The sequence below is a fragment of the Protopterus annectens genome, chromosome 3.part1, assembly GCF_019279795.1.
Source record: "Protopterus annectens isolate FY-2018-M chromosome 3.part1, PAN1.0, whole genome shotgun sequence".
NCBI classification, from domain to species: Eukaryota; Metazoa; Chordata; order Ceratodontiformes; family Protopteridae; genus Protopterus; species Protopterus annectens.
The window spans coordinates 1859217753-1859241237 of record NC_056732.1 but is presented as its reverse complement, the minus strand read 5'-3'; the positions used below and the strand labels follow the sequence as shown (position 1 = coordinate 1859241237).

At 40.0% G+C, this 23485-nt stretch overlaps 1 protein-coding gene across 1 annotated transcript in view; it reads right to left on the bottom strand.

The window, feature by feature from the left end:
• Positions 1-13708: 13708 nt before the first annotated feature.
• Positions 13709-23485, bottom strand: part of LOC122797934 (zinc finger protein 271-like) — a 135609-nt gene continuing 125832 nt past the window's right edge. The window contains exon 2 of the mRNA XM_044066453.1: positions 13709-16078. Coding sequence (XP_043922388.1) covers positions 13929-16078 — 2150 coding nt within the window. The 3' untranslated portion in view covers positions 13709-13928. The remainder of the gene's footprint in view (positions 16079-23485) is intronic.

Here is a 23485-nt window from a genome sequence, read left to right as displayed (position 1 = left end):
ATCATCTCTCCATTCAGACCCAGTATGCATCTTCTGATGAAGAACCAGTAGACTCTTTTGCACAAAACTGTTGTCACACATGGTACATTTATACTGATTCTGCCTCTTTTAATTTCTCCAAGTCTTTTGGGTTTCTAATACCATGATGGGAATGGACCCCATTCCTAAGTCAAAGTACAATTAAAGTTCATGAAATTAGTATTGCTTCAGTCTTTGATGTCAGCCAGTAGTGCTCTTCATAGCACCCACAATGTGCCCAGTAAAGACTCCTTCTGCAATTTGTATGGTGTTACATGAATTGGTAACATATCTAAATATGATTGTAAATTCTTTTTTATAAGACCCATTGTTCCTACTACTACTGGAACTGTCTGGGTACCTTTCTTCCACATTACTCTCATTTCTGCCTGCAGATCCTGATATTTTATGACTTTGTGTCTCTCTGTATGCAAGATGCTATAGTGAGTGGCTGTAGTGATTTCAATGATCAATGCTATTTTGTCTTCTTTTCTTGGACCACTATATCTGGTTTTCTAGCATCTATCTTTTGAACTGTTGGTAATGGGTGATCCCATGTGATATAAACTTCATCATTTTCTATGATTCTTTGTCGGTCATGTTTCCAGTGTTTTTCAGCCACTTTGACACCATAATATTTGTACAATCTCCAGTGCAACAGTCTCACCACATTATTATGCCTTTTAGTATACAATCCTTCTGCCATTAATGTGTCACAACCAGCAACAAGGTGTCTGTTTCCAATTTAGTTTTACAAAACCTACATTTGTCTAGTTCTCCCACATGTTCAGTGGAAATATTAACCTTTCATTTTTTGGGTTGAATTTGCCTCTCCTTAACCTTTCTTGTGTCATTCTTGATCGACATTAAGCTCTTCCACAAGTTTTCTATACTTGCAACTATATTTATGTTTTTTCCACATTTCTTGCCTTCTCATCTGGTCCTTCACGTTATATTTTTTCTTTTGCTTTTTAGCACATTCAGTTGCTACCTGGTTTTTATCTACTTCTGGTTTGATTTCCATTCCTGCTTGCCTTTGATATGCTTCTGTTAAATTAAGCAGAGATGTCATCTTAGATTTATTCTCCTCATGTTCAAAAATTCTCATTACATTTGGATCCTGTGAGGTCAGGAGATATGTGTGGAATCCCACAATTGCAGATCTACATATGTAATCACTTTCAAGGAGGCTCATCCCTCCTTCGGAATGGGGAATATATAATCTTGGTATACACTGATTTTTATGAATCATTTGGTGAGCAGGAAGCATCCTTCTTGCTTTAATATCCAATCTATCCAACACTTTTTGGGGCCAGTCAATCACTCCAAAACTACAAGTTAGGACAGGAAGAGTAAATTGATTTATGGCTTGGATCTTGTTCCTAGATGTCAATGCTGTTTTCAGGATTAATTTAAGTCTTCTAAAGTACTCCTTACTGAGTTTTATTCGCATTTGTTCATGTTTTCTTGATGATCCTTCATCACTTCCCAAGTATTTATATACTCTCTCTTGCTCAAGTTCTTTTATATCACATTCTTGTCCCAATCTGATGATTTCCTGGTGCTGCAGTTTTCCTTTTTTAAAGGTTGCTTTTGCACATTTATCAAGACCAAATGACATTCCAATATCATCTGAAAAAGTTTTGACAACCTGCAGCTATGCTTTCAAGTCCTCATCTGATGAGCTATACAGTTTTAAATCATCAACAAAGACAATATGAGAAGTCATTAGGCTTGGTTTTCTAGGAGCCAAATTGTAGCCATGACCTAAGCTGTTATGTAAACAGCTTAATGGATTAATGGCAAGGCAGAATAGCAATGGTGACAGAGAGTCACCCTGGAATAGCCCCCTTTGGATTTTTATTCCTTGGATAATAATCTGTCCTTTATCATGGCTTAACTGCAAAGTGGTCTGCCACTGTTTCATGGTTACTGTAATGTAGTCAATTAGTGTAGGGCGTATCTTATACATTTTTAAGCACTCTTTTATCCATGAATGTGGGATACTATCAAATGCTTTTTTGAAGTCAGTCCGTGCCATACTTAGACTCTTCCCCTTTCTACAGTTCTCCACTATAACTTTATTTAACAAAAAATGATCCTTTGTTCCATATGACTTTCTGTTATTGCCCTTTTGTTCTACTGCCAAAACTGAGTTTTTTTCTGCCCAGAGTGCTGCCTCCGATGAGCTGCCAAACTGCTTATGGATGCAAAACTGTTTTTGCACACAGAGCATTTATATGATTTCTGCCTTTTTTAATTTCTCCAAGTCTTTTGGGTTTCTAATATCATGACAGGATTGGACCCCATTCCTAAGTCAAAGTACGATTAAAGGTCATGAAATTAGTATTGTTTCACCCCTTGATGTTAGCCAAAAGTGCTCTTTGGAGCACCCGCAATGTGCCCAATAATGACTCCTTCTGCAATTCGTATGGTGTTACATGAATTGGTAACATATCTAAATACGATTGCAAATTATTTTTTATAAGACCAGTTGCTCCTACTACTACTGGAACTATCTGGGTATCTTTCTTCCACATGGCTCTCGTTTCTGACTGCACATCCAGATATTTTATGACTTTGTGTCTCTCTGTACGCAAGACACTGTAGTCACTGGGTGTGGCGATTTCAATGATCAATGCTACTTTTGTTTTCTTTTCTTGGACCACTATATCCGGTTTTCTAGTATCTATTTTTTGCACTGTTGGTATTGGGTGATCCCATGTGATAAAAACTTCATCATTTTCTATGATTCTTTGTGGCTCATGTTTCCAGTATTTTTCAGCCACTTCAATACCATAATATTTGCACAATCTCCAGTGTAACAGTCTCGCCACATTATTATGCCTTTCAGTATACAGTCCCTCTGTCATTAGTGTGTCGCAACCAGCAACAAGGTGTGTGATTGTTTCCAATTCAGTTTTACAAAACCTACATATGTCTGTTTCTGCCACATGTTCAGTGGACTTTGTAAACCAGCATGTACGTAGCCCACTATCTTGGGCTGCCAACATTAACCTTTCATTTCTTGATGCAAATTCACCTCTCCTTAACCATTCCTGTGTTCGTTCTTGATCAACATGAGGCTCTTCCAGAAGTTTTCTATACCTGCAACTATATTTATGTTTTTTCCACATTTCTTGCCCTCTCATCTGGTCCTTCACCTTATATTCCTTCTTTTGTTTTTAGCACATTCAGTTGCTGCCTGATTTTTATCTACTTAGGTTCATAGGTTCTTAGGTAGGTACTAGGCTATTGGCTCTAGGGCCTATACAAGCCTAGCCAAAAAGGTACCCTGGTTTTCACCACCCAAGAAAATTATTTTCCTGTGCCCCTGTCAAGCAGAACCACAGAAGTGATCCCTGGGGTGAATTTCCTATTACTCATCCAATCATCAAGATTTTTCTTGAAGAGTGCTAATGAGGAGCTCTGTTTGACATAGATAGGTAGTCTGTTCCAAAGTATGGGAAGTCTCTGTGACAGGAATATATCCCTCCAGCATGTTCTGTTTATTGTGGTGACAAGGTTTACGTCCCTAGAGCGTGTAGCTCGGAGGGATCGGGATTTCTTTAAGTAGAGCATGTCCAACAGCTCTGGGTTTGACATTGCTTTGTATGTTAGGCAGAGATTGCCTCTGAGTAGGCGATATGCGACAGAGTAAAGCTGGAGTTTTTTAAGTCGGTCTCCGTAAGACATCTGTTTGAGGCCAGTAATCCTCTTTGTGAGGTATTTTTGTGGCCTTTCTAGTTGCTGTAGATGTCTTGTGAGGTACATACCAAAAGGGGTGTTGTACTCTATAATGGGTCTAATGAGTGATGAGTAGAGGGGGAACAATGACCTCTTTTTTTCTGGATGAGAAACCTTTTGTGATGAGGTGTGCCATGTAGAAGGATTTCCTGACCACTATGGCAATGTGATTATCAAAGGAGAGACTACTGTCCACCTGTGTCCAAAGGTCTCATCACACTTTTGGTGTTAAGTAGGCTACCGCCTATGTGGTAGTTCATGGGTACAGAGTTTTTACCAAAGGGAATGACAGTGCACTTTTTGGCATTGAGCTTGAGACCATGGCTTTGGCACCAGGCATCTGTCTCAGTGAGGCCCTTTTATAGGATGTCCACATTGTTAGGAGTTTCAATTATGGCTCCTAGTTTGCAGTCATCTGCGAATCTAGTTAGCCAAAGACCTTCTGTGTTAGCCTGTACTTCAGAGAAGTAGATACCAAACAGGAGAGGACCCAGGACTGAACCCTGTGGTACTCCACTTGTCACTGGTCTGAAGTCTGATTTGGAGTCTGCTACTTTCACAGTGTGGGTTCTGTCAGTAAGCCAGTTGGCAACCCATCTTGCGACATAGGGATTTATACCTAGTTTAGTGAGTTTATCTATAATTCCAGAGTGGGGGATGCTGTTGACCGCCTTACCCTCATCTATGGCTTTGGTGACTACTTCAAAGAAGTCTATCAGGTTTAGGAGACATGATCTGCCTTTTACAAACCTGAACTGTGTGGGGTCCAGAGTTTGGAGAGCTCCAATGTCTTTGTTTATGAGTTCCATGATGATATGTTCCATGGCCTTGCAGACCAGACTCATCAGGCTAATGGGGTGGTGGTTCCCAGGGTCTGTTGTGGCCCCCCTTTGTGGAGTGGGATAACCATTCTGGTGCACCATTCAATGGGCACAAAGCCTGAAGTGAGGCTATGATTGAACATGGCACTTAAGTGGGGTGCCAGTTCATTCTGTAGTTCATGTAGAAGGCAGCCTGGGATGTTGTCAGGTCCCATGGATGCTGTGTTCTTGGCTTTGGAGAGTGAGGTTTATACCTGTGCAGCCGTGATTACAGGAACTCTGCATTCTTCCGGTATAAATATGGGCCTTTTAGGGGGGTGAGAGGGGGATAAAGTTAGCACAGAACCTATCTGCCAGGATGTTGGCAATATTGGTTGGTTCTGTATATTTAGTGTCATTGTGCTGTAACTCAGAGCAGATCTCAGTGTTGCCATTGAGATTCTTGACATAGCTATAGAATGCTTTGTGGTTGTCTTTAGAATCAGTGGCAATTTTGGTTTCATAACTAGCTTTGGAGGATTTTATGAGGGATCTCAGCTTCTTACTGAGGCTGACCAGTGAGTTCCTCCAATCGTGGGATTTTACTCTTTTTTGCAACAGTTTCTTTCTTCTGTTGTAGAGTTTGTTTATGGCAGAAGACCACCAGATTGGCTTCCTTTTTTTGGAGGATAGCATCTTGGTTCTGTTAGGGATAGCATGATCCATGCACTCGTGTAAGTGCTTACAAAGTGCATTTGTGTAGCATTCAGCAGTTGTACCTCTATTGTCCATCTGCATGGGTGTCGTGAAGTTTGCCACTTCTGTCTTAAGAAGCGTGAAGTTGTCTTTGGAGAAATATTTTATGGTTGTTTTCCTAATGGGGGATGGGAGCGGGATTTGGATGTCTAGGGTGATTAGCTTGTGGGCAGATCTGACCAGCAATGAGCTGACCTCTGGTGTGGAACACCGGTCGCCCATTTTGGTGATGACCAGGTCTAGGATATTGCTGCCCCTGGTAGGGGTGTGGATAAGTTGATCCAAGGCATTGGAACTGATCATTTCCAGAAAACGTTGAGCAAAAGAGTTGGTACATGAGTAGTTTTCCCAGTTAATGGTAGGGTAGTTGAAATCACCCATTATTAGAGTGTTGGGTTGTACCTTAATATTTTCCAGTGTATCAAGAAAAGAGGAGTGGGAATCCTGGGGCATGGTGGGGGGTCGGTAGCAAGTACAATCTGGATTGCGGTTTTGCCCAGAGTTAGTTGAACTTGGATAATCTCGGATGCATTATGCTGAGCAAATAGCTTGGAGGTGTGGATATCCTTAATGAATATGGACACACCTCCACCTTTAGTGTTTTGGTCCGGGTTTGGTGGCTGAAAGGTGTGGTATGAATTACAGCCTGGTAATGCAGGGGTGCTCTCTGGAGCTTTGAACCAGGTCTCTGTCACTGCACAGATGTCAATTTTCTCCATTTTAAGGAGTGCCTCGAGTGAGCGCATTTTGAGGTTTAGACTTCTAGCAATGAGTAGCATTACCCTCAGATTTTGCTTGCTTGTACTTGTTATGGTGGTGAATTTGTCATTTGAACCTTGCCTAATAAAGGCACTATATGGGTGGCAAGAGCCTTTGCCAGTATCCAGAATCCCAAGGGTGACAGGTGCAGGCCATCTCTGGCAAAGCAGTGTGGTCTGTCGATCATGTCACCCAGGCAGACAGATACTGGATTCCCTTAGAATTACACCAGAAGCTTAGCCAATGCTATAATTTCCATTCCCGCATGATGTCTCTATGCTTCTGCTAAATTAAGCAGAGATGTCATCTTAGATTTATTCTCCTCAGGTTTCAAAACATTCACTACATTTGGATCCTGTGAGGTCAGCAGATATGTGTGGAGTCCCATGACTGTAGATCTATACATGTAATCAATTTCAAGGAGGACCATACCTCCTTTGGAGTGGGGAATATATTTATTTTATTTTTATTTTATTTTACATTTGTTGACCGGGAGAGTGCAACTGGATTACAAGTCCATTTTCAGTGGAGACCCGGGGAGAAAAGCTCTAAGAGAAAATTTTTTACAAAACATAGCTTTAAGGACAGACTTTTGACATACTATTTCCATAGAAGAGACTCTGACATACATATTAACTAACAGATAGGATACATTTATTCTCTACAATATAATATTACATTTTAGAAGGTATTCCTAAGTTTTGGATTCATGTGATATATCTACTATCAGAGTAAAAGCAGAGAGATGTAGAATAAGGCACCAAGAGCAGATGATTCTCGCTATAGTTGAGAAGGATAACAAATTGATTCTCTATATATCTTCGTGTGGTTTTAGTGGAGAAGGATAACAAGTTGATTTACAATATGTCTCCTGGTTTTAGTTGCTTATGGAAAGCACAACATTGCTGGGGTAGTTTTCCCTAACTCCTGGAGAGATGGGATGAGCAGTAGATTAACAGTCCTAAGTGGGTACAGTACTATGATTGGTTGGCTTAGCAGAGTTACTTAAGTTAGGTGAAGTGTTCTAATGAGACATTAGCCAGGGGGATACAGGAGCACAGCTGATTATTCAAAAAGTGAGTTTTAACAAGTTTCTTGAACTGTGATGGGGATTTGTTGTCAGTTATGTGGGCAGGAAGGGAGTTCCAGGTTTTTGCTATACAGTGGCTGTAGACAGACTTACCAGCTTCATTGTTATATTTAATTACTTTGAGGAGGTTTTGTGTGCTAGACCTCAAGGGCCTGGTGGTTGTATAGGGTTGCAAAAGATTTTGCAGGCTGGGGTGTTTTCAGAGTTATGCATTGTTTTGTGGGCTAGTGATAGTTGATTGAGTTGAAGTAGTAGTGGTAGTTCTAGCCAGTTGAGTTTTTTTAGGCATTCACAGTGATGTGTTCTGATGGGAAAGGTTGTAGCGAATTTGGCTATCTTATTATAACAACTATCAAGTTTGCTTAGGTCAGATTTGCGGAGATTTGTAAACATGGGGGAAGCATGAAGTAGGGTGGATAGTAGGTGAGTCCTCACTATTGTAGTTTTGGAGTGGTCATTGAGGAATTTTTTATTGCGATACAGTAGGCCAAGTTTTTTTATGTACTTTTTATGGTTATAGAAATATGTAGGTCAAACCTAAGGTGATTATTTCAACCCCTAAGAGTTTGGCATGATTTGTGGGGGTGATTGTGGTCTTGTTAAAAGCGGAGATGAAGAAATAATCAGTGGGAGGTGTGGCTCTGTGGGAGCTAAAGAGTACTAGCTTTGTTTTACTTGGGTTCAGAATGAGACTTTGGTTTGTGATCCAAGTTTCTGCTAGGGAAAAGCATTCTTGTGTTAGAGAGTGAAGGATGTCAATTGATTTGGCTGCACATATTATGGTGGTATCATCTGCATATTGCACTACTGAGGCTTTAGGAAAACTGTTTGGGAGCTGATTGGTGAAGAGGGTAAAAAGAAGTGGCCCCAGGATGGAGCCTTGGGGTACTCCTAGGGAGTCTGGTAGGGAGGGGGAGAGTAGGTTTTGCCACATAACAGCTTGTTTTCTTCCCTCTAGGTAGTTTTTGAACCAGAAGATGGCAGTGGTGGTAAGGTTTAGAGTTGCTAGTGAAAGAAGGAGTTTATTGTGGATAACCATATCGAATGCTTTGGACAAGTCAAGGAAGGTGGTAGATGCAAGGAGTCTGTTGTTTCTGTAAGTATTGACAATGTTGGTGAATTCTGTTAGTGCAGTGGTGGTGCTATGGAAGGGTCTAAAGCCATGTTGTTGTGTTGCTATTAGACTATTTTCTAGGTCATATTTCATTAGTTACTTGTGTATCACCCTCTAAAAGTTTAGATAAAGGTGGTAGTATGGCTATAGGGCAGCAGTTATTGAGTTCCAGGGAGGTTCCCCCTTTATGTAGAGGGATGATATGTGATATTTTCCATAGCTTGGGTACTATACACTTGGAGATGGATCTGTTAATTAGGATGGAGATAGGATATGATATGGCTTCTACAGCCAGGTGGAGGTATTCAAATTTATCTGCAGCTGGAGACGTTGATTTGAGCTTGCAGAGTAGTTCTGCAATGGATTTGGTCTTGGTATACACTGATTTTTATAAATCATCTGGTAAACATGAAGCATCCTTCTTGTTTTAATATCCAATCTATCCAACACCTTTTGGGGCCAGTCAGTCACTCCAAAACTATGTTAGGACAGGAAGAGCAAATTGATTTATGGCTTGGATAGTGTTCCTATATGTTAATGATGTTTTCAGGATTAATTTAAGTCTTCTAAAGTATTCCTTACTGAGCTTTATTCACATTTGTTCATGTTTTATTGCCGACCCTTCATCAGTTCCCAAGTATTTATGCACTCTCGCTTGCTCAAGTTCTTTTATATCACATTCTTGTCCCAAACTTATGTTGTTCTGGTGCTGCAGTTTTTCTTTTTAAAGGTTGCTTTTGCACATTTATCAAGACCAAATGACATTTCAATATCATCTGAAAATATTTTGACAACCTGCAGCTGTGCTTTCAGTTCCAGCCCAGTATGCACATTCTGATGGTATACCAGTTGAGTCTTCTGCAAAAAACTCTTGTCACACATAGTGCACTTATATGGTGTCTGCCATTTTTAATTTCTCCAATTATTTTGGGTTTCTAATACCATGATGGGAATGGACCCCATTCCTCAGTCAAAGTACGATTAAAGTTCATGAAATTAGTATTGTTTCACTCTTTGATGTTAGCAAAAAGTGCTCTTCACAGCACCTGCAATGTGCACAGTAATGACTCCTTCTGCAATTCGTATGGTGTTACATGAATTGGTAACATATCTAAATAATGATTGTAAATTCTTTTTCATGAGACCAGTTGCTCCTACTACTATTGGAAGTGTCTGGGTATCTTTCTTCCACTTGGCTCTCAGTTCTGTGTGCAGATCCAGGTACTAGACACTGTAGTCACTAGGTGTGGTGATTTCAATGATCAATGCTACTTTTGTCTTCTTTTCTTGGCTTACTATTTACGGTTTTCTAGCATCTATCTTTTGAACTGTTGGTATTTGGTGATCCCATGGGATATAAACTTCATCATTTTCTATGATTCTTTGTGGCTAATGTTTTCAGTGTTTTTCAGCCACTTCACTACGATAATGTTTGCACAATCTCCAGTGTAACATTCTCACCACATTATTATAACTTTCAGTATACAGTCCCTCTGCCATTAGTGCATCGCAACCAGCAATAAGTTGTGTGACTGTTTCCAATTCGGTTTTGCAAAACCTACATATGTCTGTTTCTCCCACATGTTCAATGGACTTTGTAAACCAGCGTGTATGTAGCCCACTGTCTTGGGCTGCCAATATTAACCTTTCATTTCGTGATGTGAATTCACCTCTCCTTAATCATTCCTACGTTCGTTCTTGATCAACATGAGGCTCTTTCAGAAGTTTTCTGTACTTGCAACTATATTTATGTTTTTTTCCACATTTCTTGCTTCTCATCTGGTCCTTCACCTTATATTCTTTCTTTTGTTTTTTAGCACATTCAGTTGCTGTCATATTTTTATCTACTTCTGGTTTTATTTCCATTCCTGCTTGACGTCAATATGCTTCTGCTAAATTAAGCGGAGATGTCATCTTAGAGTTATTCTCCTCATGTTTCAAAATTCTCACTACATTTGAACCCTGTGAGGTCAGGAGATATGTGTGGAATCCCACAATTGCATATCTATATATGTAATCAATTTCAAGGAAGCCCATCCCTCCTTCGGAACGGGGAATATATAATCTTTGTATACACTGATTTTTATAAATCATTTGGTGAGCCGGAAGCATCCTTCTTGTTTTAATATCCAATCTATCCAACACTTTTTGGGGCCAGTCAATCATTCCAAAACTATAAGTTAGGACAGGAACAGCAAATTGATTTATGGCTTGGATCTTGTTCCTAGATGTCAGTGCTGTTTTCAGGATTAATTTTAGTCTTCTAAAGTAGCCCTTACTGAGTTTTATTCACATTTGTTCATATTTTGTTGCTGATCCTTCATCAATTCCCAAGTATTTATACACTCCCTCTTGCTCAAGTTCTTTTATATCACATTCTTGTCCCAAACTGATGTTTTCCTGGTGCTGCAGTTTTCCTTTTTTAAAGGTTGCTTTTGCACATTTATCAAGACCAAATGACATTCCAATATCATCTGAAAAACTTTTGACAACCTGTAGTTGTACTTTCAGTTCTTCATCTGATGAGCTACACAGGTTTAAATAATCAACAAAGACAAGATGAGAAGTCATTAGACTTTGTTATCTAGGAGCCAAATTGTAGCTATGGCCTAAGCTGTTAAGTAAACAGCTCAATGGATTAATGGCAAGGCAGACTAGCAACAGTGACAGAGAGTCACCCTGGAATATTCCCCTTTGGATTTTTATCCCTGGGATAATAATCTGTCCTTTATCATGGCTTAATTGCAAAGTAGTCCACCATTGTTTCATGGTTACTGTAATGTAATCAATCAGTGTAGGGCATATCTTATACATTTTTAAGCACTCTTTTATCCATGAATGTGGGATACTTTCAAATGCTTTTTTGTAGTCAATCCATGCCATACTTAGATTCTTCCCCTTTTTATAGTTCTCCACTATAACTTTATTTAACAACAAATGATCCTTTGTTCCATATGACTTTCTTTTATTGCCCTTTTCTTCTACTGCCATAATTGAGTTTTCTTCTAAATGACTATAAACTCTGTCAGAGTCAATTCCCATGTATAATTTATACATCTTTGGAAGACAAGTTATTGGTCTATAATTTTTAGGGTAGCTTGCAGGTTCACTCTTAAGTAACAACATTGTTTTTCATGTTGTTAATCAGTGCAGTGTCTGTTCGAGGTGTGCATATAAATAGTTCTTACTAATGGCTAAATCCTCATGCAAAGATGTTAATACTTTCAACCAAAAGTTAGATACTGCATCTGGGCCTGTGGTTTTCCAATTAGAGGCTTTTCTTAACTTTGTTTCAATATCTCTGGCTGCTATTTCATCCCATTTCATATCCTGTACCTTTAACCCTCTTATTCTTTCTTTTACTTCTTCTATCCATTTTGCATCTTTCTTATGTTCCACAGGATCTTCATAGATATTTCTCCAAAATGTATCTATTTCTTCTTTTTTTGGTGGTCTTTCAATTCCTTTTACCCTATTTCACAATTCTCTATAAATTTTTTTTGGATCATCAATAAATTGCTTATTTTGTACCTTTCCTTTATATTTATCTTTGTATCTTTAAGTCTTTCTACCTGTGCTGAAAATTTTAGTTTATTTGTGATTGTACATGATAGATCCTGGTCTGTTCTAATACTGTGCATTGCTTTTATCACATCTTTATTAGTGTTTTTGTTGATCTGTTCCGTCTTCTATAATCTTCTAAAAGTGACACTTCTTATCTTAGCTTCTTTATAATTTTCTCCATTCGATATTTCTATGATGGTATTCATTTTGCCTCTTCCTTTCCCTCGCATCCCTGTGTTCCCATGGTAAAACTTTATCAGTTATTAATTTAGCAGCACTGTAATATATTCTGTTTACTTCTGTTATATTGCATGGATCTCTATGGACAGTCCTAATTACTGCATTCATTTGTTTTATCAAACTTCTGACTTTGGGGGTTTATTAACCTTCTGCAGTCTCTTTGATTGATCTTGATATATCTGTCTATGTCTATTAAATCAAGCAACTTTTCTCTTAAGTCATTTTCTTCCAAATTGAGGACACAGCCCTTATTTTCTGTTTTCTGCAGGCATTCTATAGAAGATTCTATAGGATCTTCCTGTGACATATTCTCTTCAACTTCATCCTGTGCCATCCATTGCTCTATCATATAGGAACTCACTGCCCTATCACTCCTCAACATTGATTGTATCAGAGTTTCTACAGTTTCCTGTTCCTTCCTTTGCTGTCGAACTTCAAGTGAATGTTTATACTGGTTTCCTGTGGAAGGCTCCAAAATATCTTGATATGGCACCTGGCCAATTGCTTTCTGTTCCACTGGTTTCCCCTTAATTTGGATATCCATTGCTCTGTCTTGTTGTTGTGCTGGCTGCATTTGATTTTTTACACTAAATCCTTCTCTTTGCAGCTGCTCCATAACCTTAATTTCTATTTCTTTGACTTCTCCATTATGAATCTCTTTTTCCTGCTTTTCCTCATAATCTCCGTATTTTTTGCATTGTAAAGTTTTCCATATCCAGATGTCTTGGTCTGTACTTCTCCTCAAACATCTTAGGTACTGCTGTTTTTGTATTGGTTAGTTTTGCTTACTCCTATGCATAAATATTACACCACATTAAATCTATTTTCCTTTCTCCTGTCCATATTTCTTCTTCACGTCTCCTGATCTTCTTGCTTTTCCTTATTCTGGGGACTCACTCCATCATGCTGTGATACAGTCTGTGTTAGACTTCTACATTAAATCCTTCACTTCACAGGCACTCCATAAGTTCATCTTCTATTTCTTTAACTTCTGCTTTGCTAATTTTCTTTTCCACATTACATCTTTTCCATATCTGGATGCTTTTGCCTGTATTTCTCTTCGAATATTTTTGAAACTGCCTTCTCTATATTAGTTAACTTGGCTTTCTCCTTTGCATAAATATTGCACCATATCAAATATCTCTTCCTTTCCCATGTCCATATTTCTTTTTTATATTTTTTAAATATCTCTAGGTTTTGTTGTTTATATTTTCACACTTCCTCAGATGCTTCTTTTTGCAAACAGATCAGAGTTTCTTGATCTATACACTGTTGTTCAAAAATCTGTTGTATTAATAAACACAATTTTTTATTTGAAGCTTCTGACAGTTTTTCTTGAAGAAGTATTTTTCTTTCCTCTAATTTCTCTCTTAATCATTTTGTATATTGTGTGTCTGGAAATTCTGGGCTTTTGACATAATAGTAACAATATATAATTTCTTTCTTATCCTCAATATTCCACTCTGTTGCCTTTATGGCTCTTCTTTGGCCAATGATTTTTGTTGACTGCTACTTCTTTCTACAGCAGGGGGGCCATCTTCCCCCCGGGCCTGGCCAGTCAATTGTAGGAATGTTTCCATATTTTGAGGATTCTATACTGTCATTTTTCTAGTCCTGGCACCAGTGCACCTACCAGGATTGGGCACTTTTTTATCCTGGGTTTTGTGCACCCAGCTAACTTTTTTTGTTTTTGACTTACTTCTGTCCATGATATATGCTATATAAATACAGCCTATACATCAGTGTCGCCTTGGTGTGATTTTAGTGAAAAACAGGGTCCACCTCATGAAGGTACTCACCTAGACTTGAGGATGAATTCAATTTCAGCACTACTACTCTCCTATGTTTGCTGACTTTTCATCTCTCCATTAGGACTGTGGAGCCTCTGATGAATCACCATATTTTTTTTGTATGCAAAACTCTTGTCACACATGGTGCATTTATATGGTTTCTTCCCAGTATGCCTGTTCTGATGGCATAGCAGTTGACTCTTCTCCACAAAACTCTTATCACACGTGGTGCATTTATATGGCTTCTGCCCACTATGGGAATACAAATGTCTTACCAAGTACAGCTTCTGTACAAAACTCTTGTCACACAAGGTGCATTTATATGGCTTCTGCCCACTGTGGAGCCTCTGATGAGTCGCCACACTGTTTTTGTATGCAAAACTCTTGCCACACATGGTGCATTTATATGGTTTCTGCCCAGTATGCATGTTCTGATGGTATACCAATTGTCTCTTCTGCACAAAACCCTTGTCACACATGGTGCATTTATACTGCTTCTGCCCAGAGTGCAGCCTCCAATGAGTCACCAAGCTGCGTCTGGATGCAAAACTCTTGTCACACATAGTGCATTTATAAGATTGGCCAGTATGCACACTCTGATGGTATACCAGTTGATTCTTCTGCACAAAACTCTTGCCACATGTGGTACATTTATATGGTTTCTGTCCAGAGTGTATATTTTGATGAAGTATCAGTTTATCCTTCCTCACAAAACTCCTGTCACACATAGTGCATTTATATGGCTTCTGCCCACTGTGGAGCCTCTGATGAATCACCATACTATGTTTATATGCAAAACTCTTGTCACACATGGTGCATTTATATGGGTTCTTCCCAGTATGCCTGTTCTGATGGTGTAGCAGTTGACTCTTCTCCACAAAACTCTTGTCACACATTGTGCATTTATATGGCTTCTGCCCACTGTGGGTATAGTTATGTTTCTTCAAGTAATTCTTCCTCAGAAAACTCTTGTCACACATGGTGCATTTATATGGCTTCTGCTCACTGTGGAGCCTCTGATGAACCAACATAGTCCGTTTGCATGCAAAACTCTTGTCACATGTGGTGCATTTATATGGTTTCTTCCCAGTATGCCTGTTCTGATGGTGTAGCAGTTGACTCTTCTCCACAAAACTCTTGTCACACATTGTGCATTTATATGGCTTCTGCCCACTATGGGTATACTGATGTCTTACCAAGCATATCTTCTGTGCAAAACTCCTGTCACACATGGTGCATTTATATGGCTTCTGCCCACTGTGGACTCTCTGATGAGTCACCATATTCTTTTTGTGTAAAAAACTCTTGTCACACATGGTGCATTTATATGGTTTCGGCTCACAGTGTATCTGATGATTCATCATGCTACCTCTGTATACAAAACTCTTGTCACATGTAGTACATTTAAATGGTTTCTTCCCTGCATGCACCTTCTGATGAAGTGCCAGTTGGTTCTTACTTATAAAACTCTTTTCACACATGGTACATTTATGTGGTTTTTGCTCACCATGGATATACTGATGTTTCACCACATGATTCTTCTTTGCAAAACCCTTGTCACAAATGGAACATTTATATGGCTTCTGCCCACAGTGTACCTGATGTTTCAACATGCTGCCTTTGTGCACAAAACTCTTGTCACATGTGGTACAATTATAGGGTTTTAGGCTAGTGTGGATACTCTGATGACACTTTTGCCAAACATGGACATTCTGAAGTATTGCCATGTCATTATTCTGTGTAAAACTTTTGTCACATGTTGTAGACAGATTCTGACCAGTATGAATGATTTGCAGTGCTAATTTTTTTTCTGTAAAACCTTTGGCATTCATAACATCTTTATACAAAGCCTGCCTCATGAGTATTTGTCTATGCATTTGTGACACATTCTTTTGCCCTTCCCCATTGTCGGTTAGATGATCAGTTACACTGTTACAATAAAATGTTAGATTGTTGCTATGATTAAGCCAGCTGCATGGTATTTCCTCTGCTTCAGCTTGCAGATGCTTTTCTAATTCAAGTTTCATGGCAAAGTCCTCATTACCTTGCCTACAGTTACCATTTTTTATTTCCATCTTCACTGGGTCTTGTCTTGTGATAAACATCTCATCAGGCAGAGCTCTGTCACATTCTGCACCCCAGAATTTCCCATAGGATGACTGCAGACTCTGGATGACACTGAATTCTCCATTCCTGCTGCCTTAAAAGAAAAAAATAGTGTGTCAAAAATATAATCAACTGCACAGAAGGCTTTTCTTACAACTTAGATTGTAAACCCCAAGTGTGTTAGTGTATCCACACACAAACCTTTTTAATGTCTATTCATAGTAAACAATAAACTGCTGTCACAAAGAATTTCAATAATGAATAGGTCTCCAACAAAAATCTGCTATGCCCTCTCATTCTGCCTTAATTTTCCTTCTGGCTACATTTAAAATGTGTTAAATGGTCTATTGTTTATTTTATTGTCTTTTGTTTGAATTTCCAACAATATAGCCGATGTGCTTTGCACCTATACATGCTACACAAATTATGCAAATTCCGTACAACTACCCTAACTTTCTGGAAAAGCATCATTGGTGTTCTCAGTCAAATGTTTAAAAAGAACTCTTCCCAGAGGCCAAGGACAAGTCAGGTGAATTATAATCAGAATAAGAGAAACCAGAATTAGCTTAATCTTCAAATATTTAATTTTTTGAATATTAAAATTCCAATATTTTATAACATGACAGTTTTAAATGTTTCCTCCCATAAAACTAGAGACAAAGCATACATATAACAAAATAAGTATGTCATTCTATTTAACATATTTTGGAAGCAGCAGGCATTAAACAACTTGACTTTGAACTTTAATTCAGATACAAAATAATTATATAATTCCCTTGATGGCAATCAAATAATAGTGTATTTATTTAACATTAATACCACTATCCACAAGAAAAAGAAGAAAAAACTTAAACTCTGTTTTATTTTTTAATGTATTAACTAAGCACCATCACTAAATAAAAGTCCATCTTTTGAAAATCAGCAATGTCTATTTAACAACCATGCTCAAAGTTGCACACACTGCAAATGGATACTGAGTGAATTAAACATGGAACAACTGGCTAAAGTCCATAACAATCTTTTTCGTTCTCTCTCTGTTTAACTTCAATAAAGGCTGAAATGCTTCTGCTGTTACTCTACAGATATGAAATACTCACTACAAACTATGCAGGGACATGTGGAGCCTGGTTTACATAAAGAGATGCCAGACAGTTTGAAATAACCACTGATGTGATGATGTGTTATTTACCTCTCTGACTGCCTGCAACATAATTCATAAATACCCCTGTAGAAGATGCTTTGTGATGCAGTATCATAAAAAGTATCACATACATCTTGGTAAGTGGTACTGTTGGCCTGGGTTGGCCACTGGTGCTGTAAAATCACATAATCTCTGTACAGCAACACAATCCAGTTTTCATGAAACAAATATTTTCCCTTGCACACCTCACACCACAGTGCTAGAAACTAAAAGTGTACAGTCATCATTCAGTTCATGATCATCCCCTACAATTTTTGCTACGTGAAAACCCAGTCCCTGCTGATGTACTATCCCATCTTCTCCTAATTATCACAACTGACTACCCACACCTCCAGGTTGTTGGCACAGCACGAAGCATCAGAGACTATCCATGTGCAACTAACAGTGGGTAAAACTGCCTTCCAGTTTATAGCCTGCACCACCCTCCCAAAGCCAGGAACTCCACTCGGCCTTCCTGAGAACACTGGAAAATATGAAGGTCTCTCCAATCACCATTATATTGGGCGACTTCAACTACCCAAACATAGACTGGGAGCATTACTCTAGCTCCAACTCAAATGCTATGGAACAACTTGTTACCACTCCCACAAGAGGGGAAAACATACTGGACCTGATCATCGCCAACATGGGGACTCTATGCTCCAGACCAGAAGTGTATCCCTCACTGGTAAGATCAGACCATAAACTAATCTCACTGGATATTCACATCCCGACCCCACCCCCTGCCCAGAAAACCACAGTGAAAAACTTCTCTAAAGCAAATTTCACACTCCTCAAAACCGAGGTGGAATCCTTCAAAGGCCCCGGGCCTGTGGAAAATCGGCCCAGACTGCAGAATCCTTTATAAGCGCATTCTATGAACACCTTCAGGAATGCATGGATCATGCAATCCCAAATAAAACCAAGACCCAATCCTCCAAAGGCAGATGTCCTGTCTGGTGGACCCCAGCCATAAACAAATTATACAATAGAAGGAGGAAGCTACTACATGACAGAGCAAAATCCCAAAAAGGGAAGGCATCTCTGATCAGTATTAGCAAAAAACTACGGGCACTCATAAAATCGTCTAAGGCCAGCTTTGAGAGAAAAATTGCACAGGACACTAAGGATAATCACAAGGCTTTCTTAGTTATGTTAGGAACCTGGGTGGGAATTCCCAGATATGCTCAGAATTAGTCCAAAATGACAAAAAATACACCGAACCCACAGACATTGCCAACATCCTAGCTGACAGGTTCAGCACAAACTTCTCCCCCCCTCCCCACCAAAAGGGAAAATATCTATCCCAGCAGAGTGCTGCCCCCCTGACATCTCAGATGCTCAGGTAAGAGTTGCCCTCTCCAAAGCAAAAAACACAGCATCAATGGTACCAGACGGTGTCCCGGGCTGCGTCCTACATGAACTCCAAAAAGAGCTAAACCCAAACATAAAACTACTGTTCAATCTCAGCCTTACTACAGGATATGTACCCAAAGAGTGGCGTACAGCAATGGTGGTCCCTCTCCACAAAGGTGGTGCCTCAACGGATCCTGGAAAGTATCGCCCCATAAGCCTGACTAGCTTGGTCTGCAAAGCTATGGAAAGGATCATCATGGACCTTATAAATAAAGATATTGGGGACCTACAGACACTGGATCCTACCCAGTTCAGCTTTGTTAAGGGCAGATCCTGCCTCTTAAACCTGGCCGATTTCTTTGAAACAGTCACCAAGGCCATTAATAAGGGGAAAGTGGTCCACACAGCCTACCTGGACCTCGCAAAAGCCTTTGATACAATACCCCACTCGGGCATTATAGATAAGCTCACCAGTTTAAATATAAACCCCTATGTCACTAGATGGGTTGCAAACTGGCTCAAGGACAGAACCCACATGGTTAGAATTGCTGGAGCCATGTCAGACTCCAAACCAGTTACAAGTGGCGTCCCACAAGGCTCAGTCCTGGGACCTCTCTTGTTCGGTATATATTTCTCAGAGGTACAGGCTAACACAGAAGGACTGTGGCTGACCAAGTTCGCAGATGACTGCAAACTGGGCGCCATAATCGACTCTCCAGCCGACACAAGCATCCTCCAAAAGGGCCTCATAGAAACAGACAACTGGTGCCAGAGCCATGGCCTCAAGCTAAACGCCAAAAAGTGTATAGTCATCCCCTACCACATAAGTGGTAATCCATTAAGTACGGAAGAAGTAATTAGGGACCTGGGGACCCAAGTTGATAGCAATCTCTCATTTGACAACCACGTGGCCAAAGTGATTAGAAAAACATTTTATATAGCCCACCTAATCATGAAGGGATTCACATCTAGATCAGGGGAGGTCATCGTGCCTCTTTACTCATCCCTCATCAGGCCCATAATTGAGTACAATGCCCCTTTTGGGATGTACCTTACCAGACACCTGCAGCAACTGGAAAGATCCCAAAAATACCTCACCAAGAGGATCAAAGATGCCATATGCTACCTGGTTAAAGAAATTCCAGCTCTACTCACTGGCATACCGCCTGCTCAGAGGCGATCTGTACCTGACGTATAAAGCCATGTCCAACCCAGAATTAATGGACATGCTGCACTTCAGAAAATCCAAATCCCATCGAGCTATGCGCTCAAGAGACTTGAACCTCAGCACTGAAATACATAGGACATGCTGGAAGGACAGATTCATAACCCAGAGGCTCCCTTCACTCTGGAATAAAATCCCAGTCCAGGTTAGGCAGAGTCCCTCAGTGACTCTCTTCAAGAGGAATCTTGATGAGTGGATGGGGGATCGTAGGTTTACCCCGGGTATCACTTCTGTGTCACTGTTAGACAGAGGCACAGTATACTAACCTCAAAAAAGGGCATAGCAAATTAATTTAAAATGGGTGGCGAAAGCCAAACACACTCTGGCTAGGCTTATAAATGCCCTAGGGCAGATAGCCTAGTATGAACCTATGAACCTATGAACTAAGTGAAAACAAGGAATTTCTGATAATACAGTTGAACAGAACTGTTTTTATATAGATGGTACAAGATGTTTACATTGTAACAGTAAATAGCAACTGTATCTTTGCTTATGTAACCATCACCTCAGCAAATCTGTTGTCTCTCTTGGCTCTTGCTGTGGCTGAAGAGTTTCTGCTGTCCAGTCTACTCACACTGTCTGTTTTCTTAAAGGCTCATAGGTGTTTACTGAGCTAATGACCACAAGGGCCTTATTAAGCCTAGCCATGCATCCCAAATCCTTAACAAGTTCTGATACCCTGGATAAGTTTAAGCAGGGGTTTGGGGGAAGAAACATTTACAGGAAGGGGCTGGGGAAATTAACCATTTCCAGGCTGCCTGTGCCCATTAGAATTATAGGTGCCAAACCAGGGATGAATTTTATGTTCCCCATCTAATTGTCCAAGTTACACTTGAATTGGGTTATGGAGGAACTCTTCTTCATCTTGATTGAGTAAAACAGATTTATAGATACTTCAGTCATGACCATTAACACACGGTCAGTGCAAACTATCTAAGGCTGCACAGGTTTTCTTCAGGAAGGCCACACCAGCCACTTCTGGAGTAAGTGTGTGGCTACCCATCCAGTAGTCTGGGTTATATTTAAATGAAGATAGTGAGTCACACTGATTAACATGCAAAGAAGTATACTGTAAAGGTTAAGGATGCACTGGGTTATAAACCTGTCCCTTCACTATATCTTATTTATCTGCTCGTGAAGATTTTCATTGTTGGTTTTAGTGTTGGGGAGTCATTGGATTTATGGAGATACTGGAGGTCCTGGACAATATGGTCTCTAATGGCACGGTAAGTAAGCCAGAAATGAACCCTAAAAAGTCTTTAAAACACTAAATAAAAAGCTTGAGCTTCCAACCTCCCCTAAGAGATCACTGAACTTCTCTAGGTCCTGATCTACTTTCCTCAAACACACACCTCTCCCTCCACACCCTCTGCTATATATTCCTCACTAATTCATCAATCACAGAACTTAATTTCATCTCACATGAATCTTCTTCTCCTCTATCCTTACCAAAGGCTCTTCTTTCAACAGCACAATAACCTCTCTCTCTTTCCCTAGTCATTCTTTCACAACTGTATCAGCTCAACTTGGGCACCCCATAATTATTACCTCTCATTATCTGAAAGCCTAACTATCACAAATATTGTCTTTTTATAAATATTTTTTAAGTACGTGTATTTTACATTGCAACCAAAAAAGTCTTTGTATTAATCTGGTACTAAAGATTCACTTTAATGTACATATTTACCAGAATGCTACCTCCCAAACTATCTTTCTATAACTTTTATAAAATATTCACTTTAAAATATGTGTACTGCACAATGCAATTAATTCACTGCTGAGGTCTTGATACATCTCTGTTATAACCTTACAAATGCTTTAGCTTTAATAAACGTTTTGCAAACCATCTATGTAACCACGGAAATTTTCTCCATGGGCCACTAGTGAAAAGGTGTTTTAATGCCCAGTTGGACTTACCCAGTAAACAGATGTAAATAAATAAATACACATGCACATACAAAACCTCTCAAAGGGGCATTACAGTTGATAATTGGTCTGATGAACACTCAGTATAAGGGAGTGATTACCTCCACAGACCTTGGTTGATTATATTCCTTTGGCCATCAACTGTGCTAAATTAAAAGTATTTCCCAACAAATGTTGCCACATGATGATTAAACACAGGGAGTTATCAACCTAAGCGCCCAGGTTCCTGACCACATTTTAGTTTTGTAGTGGTGTGCTGTCTACACAGTATGATAAGGGGCGGGGCTTAGGTTCATAGGTTCATACTAGGCTATCTGCCCTAGGGCATTTATAAGCCTAGCCAAAATGTGTTTGGCTTTCGCCACCCATTTTAAATTTATTTTGCTATGCCCTTTTTCGAGGTTAGTATACTGTGCCTCTGTCTAACAGTGACACAGAAGTGATACCCGGGGTAAACCTACGATCTCCCATCCACTCATCAAGATTCCTCTTGAACAGAGTCAATGAGGGACTCTGCCTAACCTGGACTGGGATTTTATTCCAGAGTGAAGGGAGCCTCTGGGTTATGAATCTGTCCCTCCAGAATGTCCTATTTATTTCAGTGCTGAGGTTTAAGTCTCTCGAGCGCGTAGCTCAATGGGATTTGGATGTTCTGAGGTGCAGCATGTCCATTAATTCCAGGTTGAACATGGCTTTATACATCAGGCACAGATCACCTCTGAACAGGTGGTATGCCACTGTGTAGAGCTGGAGTTTCTTTAACCGGGCAGCATATGGCATCTGTTTGAGCCCTTTGATCGTCTTGGTGGGGTACTTTTGGGGTCTTTCCAGTTGCTGCAGATGTCTGGTAAGGTACATCCCAAAAGGGGCATTGTACTCTATTATGGGCCTGATGAGGGATGAGTAAAGAGGCACGATGACCTCCCCTGATCTAGATGTGAATCCCTTCATGATTAGGTGGGCTATATAAAATTATTTCTAACCACTTTGGCCATGTGGTTGTCAAATGAGAGACTGCTATCAACTTGGGTCCCCAGGTCCCTAATTACTTCTTCTGTACTTAATGGATTACCACCTATGTGGTAATTTGTGGGCACTTTGTTTTTGCCAAAGGGGATGACTATACACTTTTTGGCATTTAGCTTGAGGCCATGGCTCTGGCACCAGTTGTCTGTTTCTATGAGGCCCTTTTGGAGGATGCTTGTGTCGGCTGGAGAGTCGATTATGGCACCCAGTTTGCAGTCATCTGCGAACTTGGTCAGCCACAGTCCTTCTGTGTTGGCCTGTACTTCCGAGAAATATATACTGAACAAGAGAGTTCCCAGGACTGAGCCTTGTGGGACACCACTTGTAACTGGTTTGGAGTCTGACATCGCTCCAGCAATTCTAACCATGTGGGTTCTGTCCTTGAGCCAGTTTGCAATCCATCTAGTGACATAGGGGTTTATATTTAAGCTGGTGAGCTTATCTATAATGCCTGAGTGGGGTATTGTATCGAAGGCTTTTGAGAGGTCCAGGTAGGCTGTGTGGACCACCTTCCCCTCGTCAATGGCCTTGGTGACTGTTTCAAAGAAATCAACCAGGTTTAAGAGGCAGGATCTGCCCTTAACAAAGCCGAACTGGGTAGGATCCAGTGTCTGTAGGTCCCCAATATCTTTATTTATGAGATCCATGATGATCCTTTCCATAGCTTTGCAGACCAAGCTAGTCAGGCTTATGGGGCGATAGTTTCCAGGATCCGTTGAGGCACCACATTTATGGAGAGGGACCACTGTTGCTGTATGCCACTCTTTGGGCACATATCCTGTAGTAAG